An 18,407-nucleotide genomic window follows, 5' to 3' on the forward strand; every position below is an offset into this window, starting at 1 on the left:
AACGACAGATTTCTTTTTTTTTAGCTTAATTTCGGCGGGTACTTTGTGCTTACAGTTTATCTTTATACTTACTGGCCGATATTTCAATTTTAAGATAGCTTTTTGATTAAAATATCTGGACGACTCTAGAACATAACCTAAGCTTAAAGAACGAGACGAAAGATGAAAACAAATGGAACTATCGAGTTCAATGACACATGTGTTCGAACAAATCCACTCGCACACATGAACACAAACGTACATACAAGCACACATACCTTAGCATAGCGGGGCGCGGGACAAAATCCCGCTAGCCTATGAACTAAGAATTCGTTATAAAAATATACTGTAATTGAAGCATAAAGAAGGTCACAAGGAAGGGGGAAAGACACATTATGCAGTCAAATAATCTGAAAAACACTGTGAAATCTCATTTGAATAACATATCATTATGACGTTACAATAGCCGCCAAAGTACGCGGTTATGCGGTTTTTTTATTTGAAATCAGGTTTTCTAGCGATGGTTCTTAGACATGTTTCATCAAAATCGGTTCAGCCGTTTTTTAAATACGTCATCAGAGCATTTTAGTTGAAAATATCTTTATTCAACCGCCAGTATTTGAATTACCCGTTAGGCTCCGTTTCCACCAGAGATGTGCGAGGAAGTGTTGCGAGGAAAGTGTTTTTCATGAACCAATAGGAACGCTTCATTTACCTATCGTCGCACACCACAGTGGGGGTAGGAAAACCTTCGTCAGTTATTATTGATTCCTTTAAAAAAGTCATAAGACTCTTAGTACGTTTTGAAACCAAAGTACTAAGTAGACAAGTGCATATCAAATTATACTTACTTGCCATGAGAACAAGGGTCAAAATAGTATACACCTCTAACATATATCTAGTTTCATATCAATACAAAACCTTTTTAATAAACAACTTCGTAAAAGTTTCAATCAAATAATGTTCTATTTAATTGTCAGTGTTTGTCAGTGCCAAGGTGTAGTGGTAGGGCTGCTATGGTCACCTGATTATGTTTAGCAGGTTGACAGGTTGACGCAGTATGCCCTACACAATCGGTAAAGCAGATTAGCGCTCATACTGAGCAAAGGAAAATGGATCTTAGGGTGACGAACCTTTTTTTACTCCGACTGTACATCTCTGGTGGAAACAACTGAGCGAGGCGAGGTTAATGAGGCGTTTCTATTCGTTCATGAAAAACACGTTCCTCGCCCATCTCTGGTGGAAACGGAGCCTAACTTCCACCTAAATATAGGTCCAGCCCATGGTATTCATTGTAACATTGATTGTGTAGAAACTTCACAGATACATTTCACTTTGTTCGACACCACAATGTCGAACCGCACATTTATCCTACGACATTGTCATCAAATCGCACTTCGCTTAGAGAACAACTAAATTAAACTCCTTAAATTTACTGAGCAAAGCTCCTCCAATACGAACTCGTGCCAAAAAACATCTATCATATAAATCCCCACAAGCTTGTCTTTTTTATTACTTGTGGACCCAGCACCACAGATTATAAAGTAGATTCATTCCAGTTCATAAACTTGTGAGCAAAGATTTGATCAAAAATATCTGAACACGCTTCTACGCCCTTAACAATAGAGTCGATTTTTGCTCAAAAGTTCTACGCTTGCTTTTGCTAGCCACTAAACGGGAAGAGTCGGGAGATGTAAGCAGGACCAACCCTACCGGATTCAGTTAGTTAAGGCCACTATATAGTACCAGTATTAGTGACACTATTTTTTTAATGTTGCTAAACAAAGTATCTATTAAACCATTTACTAACTAGCCATTGCCCGCGACTCTGTCCACGTAGACCTAGAACTATCCGTATACCGAATTTCATCTAAATTGGTTTAGCAGTTTAGACATGATGAGGTAACAAACAAACATACTAACTTTCGCATTTATAATAATAGTGGGATTGCATGGTGGCAGAGGAAAGGGGAGGCCTTTGCCCAGCAATGAGGCATAGTCGTATTACGGGAAACACAAAATAAAGAAACCGGCCAAGAGCGTGTCGGACACGCCCAAGATAGGGTTCCGTAGCCATTACGAAAAAATCAAGTAATATTTTTCTCAAGGATTTCGTATTGTGTATGGAATCTTCCAAGTGTAGGTATATTTTATATCTTAGGCTGCTATTTACTCTATATCTATATGTTATTTAATTTATGTATTACGGAGTAATCGTAAAAAATTGCTTTGTTTACACGATTGCTTGATTCCATTGAACTCGAATATACTAATAATTCTCAAGCAATCTTAGCCGTCTATGGGAGGTACCCTAAATAATTTATTTTTATTTATTTTACCACTTTGTCAGCGTGACTGATATGTATATTCATGCCAAAGTACAGCTTTCTAGTACTAACGGTCTCTTAGCTTAGCCGCGGATGGACAGACAGACAGACGGACAGACAGGGCGAAACTATAAGGGTTCCTAGTTGACTACGGAACCCTAAAAAAATTGTCGCTCTGCAATGACAAGTGAGGGGGTTTTACTTAAATATAATTGTAAACGATCCATTATCATTATTATCAATTACTAAGGGTGTAGGTTTAGTCCTGCTCACGACTCCTGAACGTTTTGCAGCAGCTACCGCGGCGTGTGCTACGGGAGCAAGGGCTACGAATTAGACCGAAACAAGTTAAACTCGATTTAAGACGTCAGTTTTCCGGGTTTCGCTATGAGTGAGTCTCATGGTAGATATCCAAACGAAAAAGTTGAGACAAAGTGGACAAAATAGTGTTGACCGTTGGTTCGCCTAGACAGTATAAAACATAACGTTGGTTGGTTACCTTACGCCATTCTTCTAACTACATATGGTAATATGGGTCCACCAAGCTGGGATGTTTCGAGTAGACAATAATTTTGGCTCACATTAAGCGTAGAACATAAGACATTGTTTTTTTAATAGACAACACAAGTGCAATTGCTCAGCCTTGTAAAGTATACCATAGGAAAAAAAAAAACAATAACAAAAAAAATCCGATAAAAGCTTATCGTACCTAGTTGCTTCAAAATTATCATTTCATTTACAATACAAGGTTTTTGTTGACTGTACATGCATTGTCATCTAAAACCGAATTTCAAGTCAATTCGATTATTGGAAAAGGATGAAAGATTAGTAAGACTTGACTTTGAAGGACTCCCCCATGGCGTAAAAGAAAATAAATAGAACTAGAATACAGAATGAAACCTATTGGCTCTATGCACGACATCAGCGCCACCTAGCGTCCACAACTTTTTGGCTCTGATGCTCTGACGTTTTGAAATTTCATCGCGACATTGTGACAAAAATCAAACCTATAATGTATTAATCTATAATACAAAATTACTGTGATACCGTGATTTGGGTGGACAAAAGGTTGTGAATTCATTTTTGGTCATTAAAATTAAATGAGGTACCTAAGTAAAGTTTATTCAAGAAGTGTGTTTTATTTTCGTTATGTCAGGGTTTGTTTACTTCATGTTTAGTTATACTTTTACTGTCAAACGAAAAGATAAATGGTTTCTTTGAATAATAGTAAAATTATATATTTTTTCTTAAAACGCTACTAACAAATTAAATATTGTTTTCAGATCAAAATGAGTATCATTTTGAAAACCGGTTTTGTGAGTATCACTCAATATAAAATTTCAATCACAAACCGTTTCATAAGGAAAATTGTTGCTGGACATGTCCGAGATGTAAAGGAATTAATAACAAAACAGGGACAGTGTTCGATAATTCAAGCTCGCATCATAACACAAACATCTATTACTAAAATTAGGTAGTTAAAGTCTACACAAATTGCTTTATTAATGACAGATTCATATGAGTATGACAGACGACAGAGCCTAGATTATTTCTTCTTTTGGCCACTATGAGCGCTGCGATAGATTTCATTACCCCCACCTAGTACTTCGCACCCTCCCAATAAATGCACCTCCCTATATGCAGATACAAGATGCATTACACCCTTCTGAAAATAATCCTGCCAGCGCCCATGTGCAAGTTGCAGTACATTGCGAAGCCATAATGCTTACGAGATTATTCAGTGTGATGCAACTTGCACGATTTTTCTTGCAGGTCTAAATTAAGTAATAATAGTGTTCAATTTCTTTAAAAATAAAGCAACATGGTTACATTTGCTAAAGTATTGCACATTTGACCGCACGAGGACACTTGCGTTGTCTATTTTTATGTCTAGGACTTAAATTAATTACTTTATAGTATAAATCAGTACTTTCAGTCTTAGCTCAGTTATTTCCGATGGAGACGCCCTTCGTTTGTTGGTCACGAAAAAATTTTGACAACCGCTGCTTCTGCATGTCGTTGTACTTTTTATTCGTTACTCTTACTTGGTCTAACAGTTTGAGGACCGCTTTGTTGTTAGGCGAGACCTCGTCGGCTTGTTTTAAGTCTGCGAGCGCTGCGTCGTAGTTCTTAAGGGCGAAATTTGCCTGGCCGCGGCGGTAGAAAGCTTTTTCGTTGCGTGGATCCAGTTGAAGGACCTGTCGAATAAAGGAATGATAAATTACATTACACCATATCCTACTAATTTTATGACTTCTTAGTGTTTTTTTTTTTACATGAAACTGGTCGTGATTGAACTCCATCTTCCGTGACGATAAGTGCAGATGAGGCCAAAGGTGTATATCGCTGATTCAGTAATAGCCTATTCACTCTAGCCTTGCAGAACCCTAGATTATTATTGTTAGTGTTTGAAAAAAATTATTAAAGGGTGAAATATGCGATGCAATATAATGTTTTGAACTTATGTGATTTTCACTCATACAGAACTATTAAAACACCCGGAACTTTATCACGTTTAACGAAATATTTCTCTACTGTGGTGCTTCGCAGGTTGTGCAGGTTTCTTCACGATGTTTTCCTTCACCGTAAAGCTCGTGGTAAATTTCAAATGTAATTTCGCACACGAATTTTTATAAACTCAGAGGTGCGAGCCGGGGTTTGAAACCACGACCCTCTGCTTAAGAGGCCATAGACCAAACCACTAGGCCAGGTTATTAATTGCTGGTTATAAATACACGTACACAAACAAAGTGCATACCTCCGTACAGCATTTGATGCAGGCAGCATACTCCTCGAGTTTTACGTGACACGCGGCCAGGTTCAAGTTGCATTGCTGCGTAAACACTACCGCCGTGTCGAACGCTGGAAACAAAGAACGACGTGGATTGGAGTTTGTTGCAGATAAAAACAACTGGCATAAGAAATAAGAACCTATCGTCTACCCTGCATTTTGTCCTTGTATGTTAACTTATTGTATTGATTTGTGGTGCTCTATAAAGAATATTTGTATGTAATTAAACCATTTATTCGTGGCATTACATAAAATAAAATAAAAGCACGCATCACCGTCATGAAATGGTCCCAAATCAGTATAATGCTCCCTTTGTGGTCGGCGTTGGTCTTCCTTTGGGGATTTTTAAAATAAAAAAAGATGTCAAGTTTTTTATTCGCGCCCCCCTTTAGGCGCAAGCAAGAAGACGAGGGACGGGGGCGCGTCGCAGTCGCGGCACCCTTTGAGTTAGTTTTCATACTAAATTTATAGAAATATCGTGATCCAAAGCAAATACAAGAGACGCGACGGAGACGCCCTCGCCCCGTGTCCGCCCCGTCCGCAACGTGTCCCCGTCCCACGTCTCTTTTGTGTGCGTATGCGTCTTAGATATATGTAGAGCAAACATTTCCCGCACCGAAGTACGCGTACCGATTACAGCGACCCTTCACCGGTGCTTTAAACTTCGCTTACCATCGACGTCTTTCTTGTCAGCGGCGTCTAACGTCTGCATGAGCGCGGCGATGTATCTCAAACACTTCCCGTAGCGTCGCGCCGCGCCGCGGTAGCGGCCTGCACCGAAGTATGCATTACCGATGCCTTTGACCGTCATAATACTGCTTATAAGTTGCTCTAGCTGGAAATAAAATAAGTTTTTTTTAATATAAGCTTTTTTGTGACTGTACTTGCATTGTCATCTAAACTACATGAACCAAATTTCAAGTCGATGCCATTAACCATTGAGGAGTTCCCTCCTGCGGAGACGATCCTGGCTGGACCACCAGTATGCCTTTCAAGTTAATCCGACCACTGAAAATGGGTTAAATTTAGCTTCCAAGATTTTACCAAAACAATTGTGGGATCATTTTATATAATTATTTACCTGTCTAGACCGACAAAAAGTGAGTTTAAGACCTTTCTTATCGGATTTGAACCCACATTCCTCTGCTTCTGCTTCTGCTTGGTAACCGTCTATTGCTACCTTCGCATGATGCTGCTGATAATTACCTCATGCTGCCCCCACCACTCATCCGCAACCTCGCCGCAGTCAGAGCCACACTCCTGCAAAGTGCCTGATGATGATGATGATAGTTACCCCGAGCTGGTGCAGCCGGGATGGTCCTCCGGGAAGTCCGGAAGATGGTCCGCGGGGTCGCGGCTCCACTCCCGCCAGTCACCCACAACCTCGCCGCAGTCAGAGACCACACACTCCTGTATAGACATTCTACTAATATTAGACTTCGGCGGTTACACGCTCATTTTGGCATCAGTTCAGTCCATCAGCATCAAGGTGCGACCAAACCGCTGCTTAAAATACGCAAACGGTGCGGAATCGCAGTGACGTACCGTAAACGTCACGACTTTTGTTCGGTAAAGACCTGAAGTTTACGACACGTGACTGCGATTTCGTATTTTAAACAGCGGTGTGGAGAGCATGCGATAAAAACGGTGCGGTTCCGTGCCGTCACCGTTTTTTAAGCAGCGCCGTTTTATATTTTTTCTGACTCATCATCCCAGCCTATAAAGGTACGTCCAACTGCTGGGCACAGGCCTACTCTCGCATATTTCGAGTTTTTAACGTTGCATTTAGGCTGCGTTTCCACCAGAGGCGAGGAATTTGTTTGTCATGATTATGAAACAATAGAAACGCTTGCGCTAGGCGAGGATAGATAAATTAACCGTTTCTATTGGTTTATGACAAACACGTTCCTCGCAACGCATCTTCGCCCATTTCTGGTAGAAACGTAGCCTAATAAAGTCTCTAATGAGTAGAATTATTTCATTTTTCATTTTCATTTTTCATTATTAATACTAAGGACGAGATCATGAAACATAAACTGCATAAAACCAAAATTCATCGGAAAAATCGTAATTTTGTAACTACATCGAACAAAACTTTCTATTGGATCCAACAACAAAGATTATCAGACTTTTTATCACCTTTGATGTACTTATTTTTGTGTTTAAATAGCGTCAGTATTTTTTTTTCTATTATTATAAGAGCACAACTGAAAATGGACAACTTTTTGAGAAATAGTCTAATGTTAAGACTCACCACACAAGGTTTGCAGTCATACTCCTCCCCGTACTCCTGCATTTCCACGACTAGCCCAAGCCCGCTGAGCACGCGTCCAAACACGACGTTCATCCCGTCGAGATGGTTGCTCTGCTGCGAAGTGATGCAAAACTGCGACCCGTTAGTGTGCGCCCGCCCTTTGTTCGCCATGCTAAGGACGCCCGCTTCGTGCTGGAAATACAGGCGATTTCACAATTTTCATGGAGAAAGAAAATGAAAGAAAGAAAGACACTATTTACACATATTCGATACACAGAAATATACGCGAAGTATCAGAGATGAGAAGCGGGTGGAAGAGTCTTGCTGTGAGCACGTCTGGTTTGCTTTTTTGTAATAACAGACAAACGAGCAGACGGTTTACCATGTTTTGCTTATGCTCAAAGCATGACTGTATAAGAGTCAATCCGTAACGAACGATAATAATGTAAGACCTGATGCTAAGATCCTGTGATTTTCCATAAGGGCACAAATGATAAATTCGGGCACTAATGTCGACATTCTGGGTCGAGAATTACTCGGTCGTACATTAACCGCACCCGACTTAGCAGGTTTGTTGCTAGCAAGTATGAACAGCGAAAATTACCGTGAGCTTGAAATTTTCGTCTTCGAATGTCGGCCCATAAATGCTCTCCCCGCTTGTGCCATCGCCGTTTATGATGTCACCGCCCTGTACCATAAATTGTTTCACAGCTGAAAAATAGCACACATTTTTTTGTACTTAGTTTCATTACTTTGTAATTAAATTACTTATCTTGAAATGTAATTATCTTATAATTAATAACTTTTTAGTGCAATAACTTAGTAGTTGAATTTTCTTGTCGTTTAATTACTGTGAAATTTAAATATCTTGTAATTTTTATTTCCAGAACAATATAGGTCCAACTAAAAAAAAGGTATATTAGATACAATAAAATTAAATAAGCTAAAACTATAATTAATAATAATAATCTTGTAATTTAATTACATATCTTGTGATTTAATCACTTTGTTATAGATGTAGTGAAAAAAGTTTTTACACAGGCCAAGTCAAAACCAATCTTATGCCAATGTCATAAAGACTTTGACATGGAAAAACTTTTCTCCCTTTAACTATACCTAATCTACCGAACAACGGCTAAACTGATAATGTCTTTTCTCACTTTAACTACGTATACCAAATCTACCGAACAACGGCTAAACTGATAATGCCTTTTCTCACTTTAACTACGTATACCTAATCTACCGAACAACGGCTAAACTGATAATGCCTTTTCTCACTTTAACTAGGTATACCTAATCTACCGAACAACGGCTAAACTGATAATGCCTTTTCTCACTTTAACTAGGTATACCAAATCTACCGAACAACGGCTAAACTGATAATGCCTTTTCTCACTTTAACTAGGTATACCAAATCTACCGAACAACGGCTAAACTGATAATGCCTTTTCTCACTTTAACTAGGTATACCAAATCTACCGAACAACGGCTAAACTGATAATGGCTTTTCTCACTTTAACTAGGTATACCAAATCTACCGAACAACGGCTAAACTGAGAGTGCCTTTTCTCACTTTAACTAGGTATATCAAATCTACCGAACAACGGCTAAACCGATAATGTCTTTGCTCACTTTAACTAGGTATACCAAATCTACCGAACAACGGCTAAACTGATAATGGCTTTTCTCACTTTAACTAGGTATACCAAATCTACCGAACAACGGCTAAACTGATAATGGCTTTTCTCACTTTAACTAGGTATACCAAATCTACCGAACAACGGCTAAACTGAGAGTGCCTTTTCTCACTTTAACTAGGTATACCAAATCTACCGAACAACGGCTAAACTGATAATGGCTTTTCTCACTTTAACTAGGTATACCAAATCTACCGAACAACGGCTAAACAGAGAGTGCCTTTTCTCACTTTAACTAGGTATATCAAATCTACCGAACAACGGCTAAACCGATAATGGCTTTTCTCACTTTAACTACGTATACCTAATCTACCGAACAACGGCTAAACTGATAATGGCTTTTCTCACTTTAACTAGGTATACCAAATCTACCGAACAACGGCTAAACTGATAATGGCTTTTCTCACTTTAACTAGGTATACCAAATCTACCGAACAACTGCTAAACTGAGTGCCTTTTCTCACTTTAACTAGGTATATCAAATCTACCGAACAACGGCTAAACCGATAATGGCTTTTCTCACTTTAACTAGGTATACCAAATCTACCGAACAACGGCTAAACTGATAATGCCTTTTCTCACTTTAACTAGGTATACCAAATCTACCGAACAACGGCTAAACTGATAATGGCTTTTCTCACTTTAACTAGGTATACCAAATTTACCGAACAACGGCTAAACTGATAATGGCTTTCTCACTTTAACTAGGTATACCAAATCTACCGAACAACTGCTAAACTGAGTGCCTTTTCTCACTTTAACTAGGTATACCAAATCTACCGAACAACGGCTAAACTGATGGCTTTTCTCACTTTAACTAGGTATACCAAATCTACCGAACAACGGCTAAACTGAGAGTGCCTTTTCTCACTTTAACTAGGTATACCAAATCTACCGAACAACGGCTAAACTGATAATGTCTTTTCTCACTTTAACTAGGTATACCAAATCTACCGAACAACGGCTAAACTGATAATGGCTTTTCTCACTTTAACTAGGTATACCAAATCTACCGAACAACGGCTAAACTGAGAGTGCCTTTTCTCACTTTAACTAGGTATATCAAATCTACCTAACAACGGCTAAACCGATAATGTCTTTTCTCACTTTAACTAGGTATACCAAATCTACCGAACAACGGCTAAATTGGTAATGTCTTTTCCAACGTCGACATTGGCGGAATCATCGATAATAGTCGTCGGTCAAAAATCTCGAAAAATTGCGTTACGTATTACTTGAACGCCCCCTCTGTTGAAAACAGAGCTTTACGCGACTGAACTACTTGTCCGAGAGCTAAGACCACTGATAGAACCACAAACCTACCTTTATGAAATTTTGTGTTCTTGTAATGCAAAGGCTTTCCGTTGACCCCAATTCCCTTTTCACCGGTGCATAGAGCTCTGAAGTTCTCTGCGGTTTTAGGCACTATATCGTTTCTCAGTTCAATTATTATCCGCCCAGCTGAAAATAAAAACATTTTTGAAATAAAACACGTGAGCGCGCCGTCCCTCTTTAGTGTATCGCTTGAGAACGCGACAGTGCGCTAAAATCATAAAGGTGCGGCCACATACAGTTGCTCGTCGCGTTTGCAGCGATAAATCTGGTCACGTGACCCCATTTTGCATGTGATTTCGAATTTCTTGTGATTCAAAAAAAGTAGCGTCAAGTCGCTCTGAGCAGCAACAAAAAGATGGCTGCTTGCAGGAATGATCATGGTCTTGGAAGCTGATTTCTTAATCTCATTTAGTAGCAGTCGGGGCAGTGGTACAAATAAAAGAAATTGGAGTGAATAGTTTCAGTTTCATCGCTATAATCGTATGTCATGTAACCAGATTTGACACTGGAAACGAGCGTATTTTTTTTTTATACCTACGAACTGTTATATTATGTTAAGAGATTTGGAATACTTCCCATCTGGCCCCTGTTTAAATTTGAATCACAAATAGTTGTTTTTTTTTTTAGGCAAAAGACCTCGGCCGGTTGACATAGACATTGTTGTATTGTTTCCAATAGTACACATAGTATGTCTGTAAAAATATATAATAAACTGCCAAACACCATACAAAACGAAAATAACGAAAAAAAATTTATAAATAAACTTAAAGAATTCATGATAGAAAAATGCTACTACTCAATAAATGAATACCTAGATGATAGATGATAAATTTAACATAATGTTAATAAATAATCCTAATAGATAAAAGGGACATGATGTAATATTAATTGATTAAGAATTTCATAAAAGTAAGTCAGTTTAATGTGATTGTGATATTTAGCTATAAGATAAAATTTATTAATTATATAAAAGCTGCCCTCTTGTATAAATATTGCTGTGCCCAACAGGGTCCATGATGATCACATAATCTCTTTGTAACATCTGTAACCTTACATTGTGGAAAAGCAATAAAATATTGAGTATTGAGTATTGAGTATTGATTTTCGATTGGGTAAGAAAGAAAGATAAGACATTTGGGTCATTCTACTTTTCGTTGACCAGACATTTTTTGTAATGTGCTCTTCAAATTTTTTTTTGTTTTTTATTTTTACAAAAACGGTAAAGTGCTCGGTTTTATCATTGAACATGATAAAATTTAAATTTAAATAGGCACATAATTAAGCTTACATTTAAAATTATCACTACGCATAAAAAGTAATCATTATTATCTATAAAGTAGGTAACACAGTGGCCATGCATGTCCCCGCCATTTGTATGGAAATTGGTGTATTTTCCGCTGAGTTACCAATTTCTTCCACATTTTTTATTTATTTAGTTGTTTTGCTATAAAATATTAAATTTAGTTATTTCAGTTATTATATAAGTTATTTACACTTGAAAATAATCACTAGGTATGCCTCAGAAAACATTAATGGTTACTTAAAAGTAGAATGGCCCTTATTCACATTCACAAAGACACACAAATACAAAAAAAAACAATAAACAGCAAACACAAATAAAACAAAAATAAAAATACACGATTTTGTGTGTCCCCGCAAAAGTGAAACGGCCGCTGACTCAGCATAATGCTGAGGCCTTAGACGCCTGCAGCGCTGATATTCTGTCAGAACCGACTGTGACTGACGGAATGATACATAAATATACTAAACTCAAGAAATAAAATAGATTTAATTATAAGTAAACAAGAAATAAATAAATAATAATAAACCATAAGTAAAAACAAGGGACAAATAAGTTGTTCAAAAACAACAGGCTGGCATACTCAAAGTGCTGGGTTAGTGAAAGGATTTTTGGAGCGTCAACAAATCGTCCCATGCGACGAAAAAGGTTATATGATAATAAATGACTAAATTGATTTTATTGTTTTGTTTTATTAAGCTATTCTCCAGCTTCATTTCTGTATATCAATTATTTCTCAAATCGAAGTACTTTTTGAGATTTCCACCCCTAAAAAAGTTCCATGTGATATGAGCTCGACGTAGAAAGTTATACATCTCGATAGAACTACACGCCGGTCGCCTCGCCCCGCGGAGTAGCGCGTGCGGGTTCTATCGTCAGTCGTCACCGGTCTTCGCGGGAGATGACACGCTTTATTACTTTGTGTTATTTTGGCACGTTTTCTTTGGTGTGGGTTTCTTTATAATTTTATGTTAATTTTGTGGGGCTTGAATTTAACTCCTAATAAAACGAATCGTCGCTCGAGACGACTTATAAACTTGGCACTAGACCAACGAATCAACGAAGTACAAGTGAAATTAATGATTTAATTACAAATGGTCCAACAGAGGATAGTCATCATGGTTCAGAAAGACGTAATTAGCTATTTCTTCTATTTAAAAAATAATAGTGAGTGTGTTTTTATGTTTTTACGTTTTAAGTAATACTGCCGTTAGATTCCGGAGTAAAAGGTAGCATATTACCTCTTAGAACTTTATTTATAGTAAATCAATATAAACCGGAAAAAAATATGCGTAACGTATTATGATCTTAGCAATAAAAGTTTTATATACATTTCACGATCAGAAAAAGTTTAAATAAGCACGATGTATATAGTTATGTACCATTAATCGATGGAAACAAGATAGAATTTCAGAGTTGTAAGAGCACTTGTAACCATTTACGCCGGAACAGACACGCGTTGTCGAGTTCACTTGTGCATATGTCACCTTCTTCTACGGAACTCATTTAAGTTAACACCGTTTACGTCTCAAATTTTATTTTCTATTTATTTTTATGGAATAAAATATCATACATACATACATATACGTAACGCTTTATTCCTGTATGGTAGGAAAGACAATAGAGCGCCATACGCTTCTATTCTGACATAGTTCTCTCGCTTCATTCACATTCATCACTCCTCATACATGCTCGACGCTTTCGGGTACTTTTAACCTATATAGCCTCTCTTCAATATGCCGCCGATCTGGTCGGTGTACGTTTTACGAGGATATTATAATAAACTAATGCCCCAGTCATATCTTCTGCAAATGTAGAAACATCACACAGTACGGAATCATGTTTGTATGTATGTAAACTCTTTATTGCACATAAAAATAAAAATACAAATACACAGAGGGAGAAAAAAGGCGAGCTATTGATCTAGAGCGTGATGCGATGTAAAATCTAGGTAAAGAAAGTAGTGTCGCCGTTCAACCCGTCACTTTCTGTAGGCACATCGCCAATATTGGAACCATCGCCTACAAAGGAACTGACGCCTATAAATGAAATTTCTGATACCGAAACGGTTACTCTAACTCTAATTATGTCGCAAGTATCGTCTTGAACGCAGGCTCGATGACTTCCAGCCACCTGAACAAGCCGGGTTCCAAAAAGGCTTATAGTACCGTAGACCGCATACATACGCTGCGGCAAGTCATACAGAATACCGAAGAGTATAACTTGCCACTATGTCTAGCGTTTGTGGATTACGAGAAAGCCTTTAATTCGGTCGAAACGTGAGCGGTGCTTGAGTTTCTCCAGCGATACCGTTGACTATTGGTATATCGAAGTGTTAAAGTGTTTGTATAACAACGCCACTATGTCGGTCCGAGTACACGAACAGAATTCGAATGCGATTCCTTTGAAAACAGGCGTAAGATACGTAGATGTCATATCTCTGAAACTGTTTACTGCCGCTTTCGAAGACGCCTTCAAGCTTCTGGAATGGAAAGGACTAGGCATCTCATCGGCGAATACATCACTCACCTTCGGTTTGCCGACGATATCGTGGTTATGGCAAAGTCGATGGAAGAACTCAGTACGCTACTCGAAAACCTCAATCGAGTGTCAAGAACAGGTGCCTACTCCTATTTTGGTTGAGAATTCGGTTCTTGAAGTTGTTGACGCACATGTATACATAGGAAAAACCGTCAAATTAGGTAAGTTCAACTTCGAGAAGATTGACCAATCGTCGAATCCAACACAGATGGGCACCGTTTGGAAAACTCAGCAATGTATTTTCAATAAAAATTCCTCAGTGCCTTAAGACGAAAGTCTTTTTAAACCAATGTGTGTTGCCAGTGATGACAGTACATATGGATCGGAGACGTGGTGCTTCACTATAGCCCTTATAAATAGACTCAGAGTTGCTCAGCGAGCTATGGAGAGAGCTATGCTCGGGATTTCTCTACGAGATCGAATTAGAAATAAGGAGATATGTAGAAGAACAAGGGTCACCATTATCGACATGGCCAAACAAATTAGCTCGTTGAAGTCGTGGTAATAGGCAGGCCATATAGGATGGATAACGTATGGCTGTTGGGGCCGAAAAGTTCCAACGAGATGGAAGGATGACCTAGTTAAAGCGGCGGGTTCGCGGTGGATACAACTAGAGGGCTATGGGGGAGGCCTATGTCCAAGAGTGCACATCCTGCGGATGTGATGATCACGATGATGATGAAATACATTACTTTTTAAACTTTTTATATAATTTTCATGTGCGATCATAACAAACAAGCACAAGGAACAAGTGTCATATTGTGAGTACCTAATGGGCAATGTCGTTTGTAATAAGCATTAATTATTATTTATTTCGTCATTGCGAATAATCACGTACAGTCGAGTTCATAAACATGTGAGCAAAAATTTGATAAAAAATATCTGAACATGACTCTATTGCTAACGGCGTAGAAGATAGATAGATAGATAGTCACATGTTGTTGAAAAAATTATCAAAATATCCGAGGAATAAAGTTTCATATGCCTATAGACCTCGGTTCACAAAGTCAAACTCCGACAAAGATAGTTCTATATTCTCTTAACACCGAATTTTTGGCTGTGCGTTCCCACGAAAACAGTTACATATTACTTTAAGACCCAGAATTCCTTGAAAGCCTTAACATTTAAAAAAGATTGCTACTAAAAAGTAATTCTGACAACTCTAGTAAAAACTATACTTAATTGCATTGACGAATTCCTATTACTTACAAAGCTATAATCAAATTAAACTAAGCGAAAATTCAAATGCCCCTAGTGAAAAGTAACAATTTTGCAGAAGTGACTTTATTCGTCGGATGGGACGAAATATTCCTTCAGCTTGCGATTGAAGGCGTAGGGTCAAGTGTCCAACAATGAAACACATAAAATTCAAAATCTCATAAATCTTTTGTTTTGACAGATAGAAGTCTGAATTTTTTACAGTACTTAGGTAATTTTATTGGGTTTCGGATGACATATACAGTATTCTTTAGGATTGTGTAGTAAGTCATCAAAAAAATAAAAAGTAAAAAATGGGAAATGTTTCACTGTGTCCACAGTGGTGTACAGAATGAAATATTACATATTTAACAATGAAATGTGAAAACTAATATAAGCTGTTTCATAATTTAAAGACGTATTTCTGTTTTAATTACTTATACTTTAATCAGCCTCATTAAATATCTCATGCGTAAATGTTTAATTGTTGACTACCTAAGGTATTTTATAATAACCTCAAATTTTTGCCTGCTAAATTGTGCCACTTTAACACATGATCTAGTCCACGATAATCTACGAAATATGTTTAATATTAGAAAAGTATCAAATATACGGAATTTATAATCATAATTTAATGAAAAAACTACAAAAAATGCTAAAAATATTTACTTTTGTGCCAATAATATTGAAAATGTTCCGTAGACAGGTGTTCCCCCACGTGACGCCGATGCAAACTGGAGTATAGTGGGGGGTTCTCAAGGGTGTCCTTACGCGATATAGTGCACGATCTGGCAACGTGGCACTTTAGAAATATCGCAATGTTTCACTGTGTACCTAAGTTTCATTGTTGGACACATGACCCTACCCACTAGACACTCCTTGGATAGGAGGAGAAATACCATTCCAGCACTTGGACACCGCGAACTTAAAACTTCCGCGGAATGCCGCAGTTCGGTGTTTAGGCACAAGAACCATTTAGGGTAGGCTGGTAGCATAAAAAAGTGACATGTAAAAGAACCCTTTGCTGCCTAGTTGCAGTTTTATTCCCATCATGCTTCCGTCCATGGCTCTTTGGCTTAATTAGAGACCATGTTTCACAGCTGTATGTTATAAGTGGCAGGACGCAGGGGTTGAATACTTTTCTTTTTAATGATAAGTTCAGTTCCTTGGATTTCAAAACTTCTCTCAATAAAATATTTGGAAAAAATAAGCTATAATAATAATAATAATCAGAAAATATTGGACAGGAATTAATTCAAACAAAAATTTACAAAGACAAGCGCATCAAAGTTCAGGGGCCCGTGACACACCATACTAAAAAATATTGCATTGCCTTGACGTCACTCCAAGCTCGCTATAGCTGGTCCACTGCATCGGAATCGGTACGGAGGGGACGGAATTGTTGCTTTGTATAGATGTCTATGGCGTAGAAATGCCGATTCAGTGCATGCGGTACCATTTTCATTTTTCGTTTAATTGTATTAAAATAAATAAAATATGTGTTCAATATTTTCTGTTAGATAATCTTACAGAGGGACAAATTAAAAATTTTGAGGACACTAAGGAGCGGTTTTGCCACCCATTGATTAATTTTTGTGACGGATAAATGTGATGCCATCTCCGTCTATTCCAATAAAACAAAGAGAGACGGCATCACAATTATCCGTCAAATAAATTTAATCAATGGATAGTGAAAGAGGGGGTAAATCCATTGCTGCATTTCTGTTTTGTTATACATCCCCCAAATAAATGATTAATACCCACTCAAATCTTTGGACCTAGAAAGCTAAATTTCTACTTAGTTCACTTAATGATATAGTATTTACATGTGTATTCTATTATCATTTCTGTACAATACAGATCCTTTATAAAACATTTTCAAACTACATCAAGTTTCATGGACACTTTTACATAGGTGTTAATTTATTAGATTGAAGCACAATTGGATGTTAAATATGTGGGTGTAGAGACACTTTTAAGGTACCTACACCCATATTTTTTATGCAGAAGTTTAATAGCAGCCCATACTCCTTCTCACAAGTTTCCTTCTTTAAACATTGTTTTTTTCTTAATGACGGTTTAGAATAGTTCATTCCCTTTCTCATTATCTGCAAAATAACTTGATCCATATTCAATTCAAAGACAACATTTATGAAGCAGTTAAGAAATCCTGGGAAGAGATTGTGTGCAATTTGCTACAAGGTGCAGAGAAAAACAATCAAAAACATGTTTTAAAGAAATTAGTACTGTTTTAATGATCTAGATTTATAGCTATTCATTTTATGTGTTTGCAAAAATATTGGTAAAAATATAAATTAAGTAAAGCATAAAATCAAAACAAAAAAAAGTTCAACATTATTCATAATAATATTTTATTTTCCTCAGATATGTATAATTCACACGGATATGACGCAAGTGAACCTACCTTAACAACATTCAAATGGATTCAATACGATCGCGATAAATTGACATGTCCATTTAAAATTATGCACTTTACATTGTAGTGTGCGTGTGTCCTTGCCCTACTGAACGGAATGACCTACACGTATGCACTTGCACATGCAAAAAAACAAAAAGTAAATCTAAAATTATCTCAAAACTAACCTTTTTCGCCGTTGATAGATATATCTAAGAACACAATTGAATTGTTTGGATGCACTTCTGGTCCCACCATAGCTTTGTTTCTAATACTAGCAAACTTAAACAATGGAAAGTCTTTGTTAAGAAAGTCGTGTATCAGAAAAGCATGACTACTTTAATTGAACATTATTAGGTTAATAATTGACTTATTTACAAACAGTTACAAGTGTTTATCGAACACTGACAACAATCCGATCCGAATTCCGAATACAACAAAAAAATCTTCGACAGTATATATGGTATGTAAGCAGCAATCTCCAGGGCTACTACGAAACTCGAAATTCGAAGCTCGTGTCGTGCGGTCCCTCTCGCTCACATATAAAATAGTATAGTATAGTACGTTTAG

The 18,407-nt window shown here is 37.5% G+C and overlaps 1 protein-coding gene across 1 annotated transcript; it reads right to left on the reverse strand.

Moving 5' to 3' along the window:
- Window positions 1–4: 4 nt before the first annotated feature.
- Cyp40 (Cyclophilin 40) lies at window positions 5–18,331 on the reverse strand. The gene is made up of 9 exons (XM_074098438.1): window positions 18,026–18,331; window positions 10,372–10,509; window positions 7,956–8,062; window positions 7,352–7,543; window positions 6,408–6,507; window positions 5,977–5,993; window positions 5,770–5,932; window positions 5,065–5,168; window positions 5–4,504 (listed from the first exon to the last, which is right to left on the reverse strand). Exons 1-9 carry the CDS (start codon window positions 18,093–18,095, stop codon window positions 4,250–4,252), a joined length of 1,146 nt encoding a protein of 381 aa, XP_073954539.1. The 5' UTR covers window positions 18,096–18,331; the 3' UTR covers window positions 5–4,249.
- Between the last annotated feature and the right edge of the window lie 76 nt (window positions 18,332–18,407).

This window comes from Choristoneura fumiferana, chromosome 15 (genome assembly GCF_025370935.1).
Source record: "Choristoneura fumiferana chromosome 15, NRCan_CFum_1, whole genome shotgun sequence".
NCBI lineage: Eukaryota > Metazoa > Arthropoda > Insecta > Lepidoptera > Tortricidae > Choristoneura > Choristoneura fumiferana.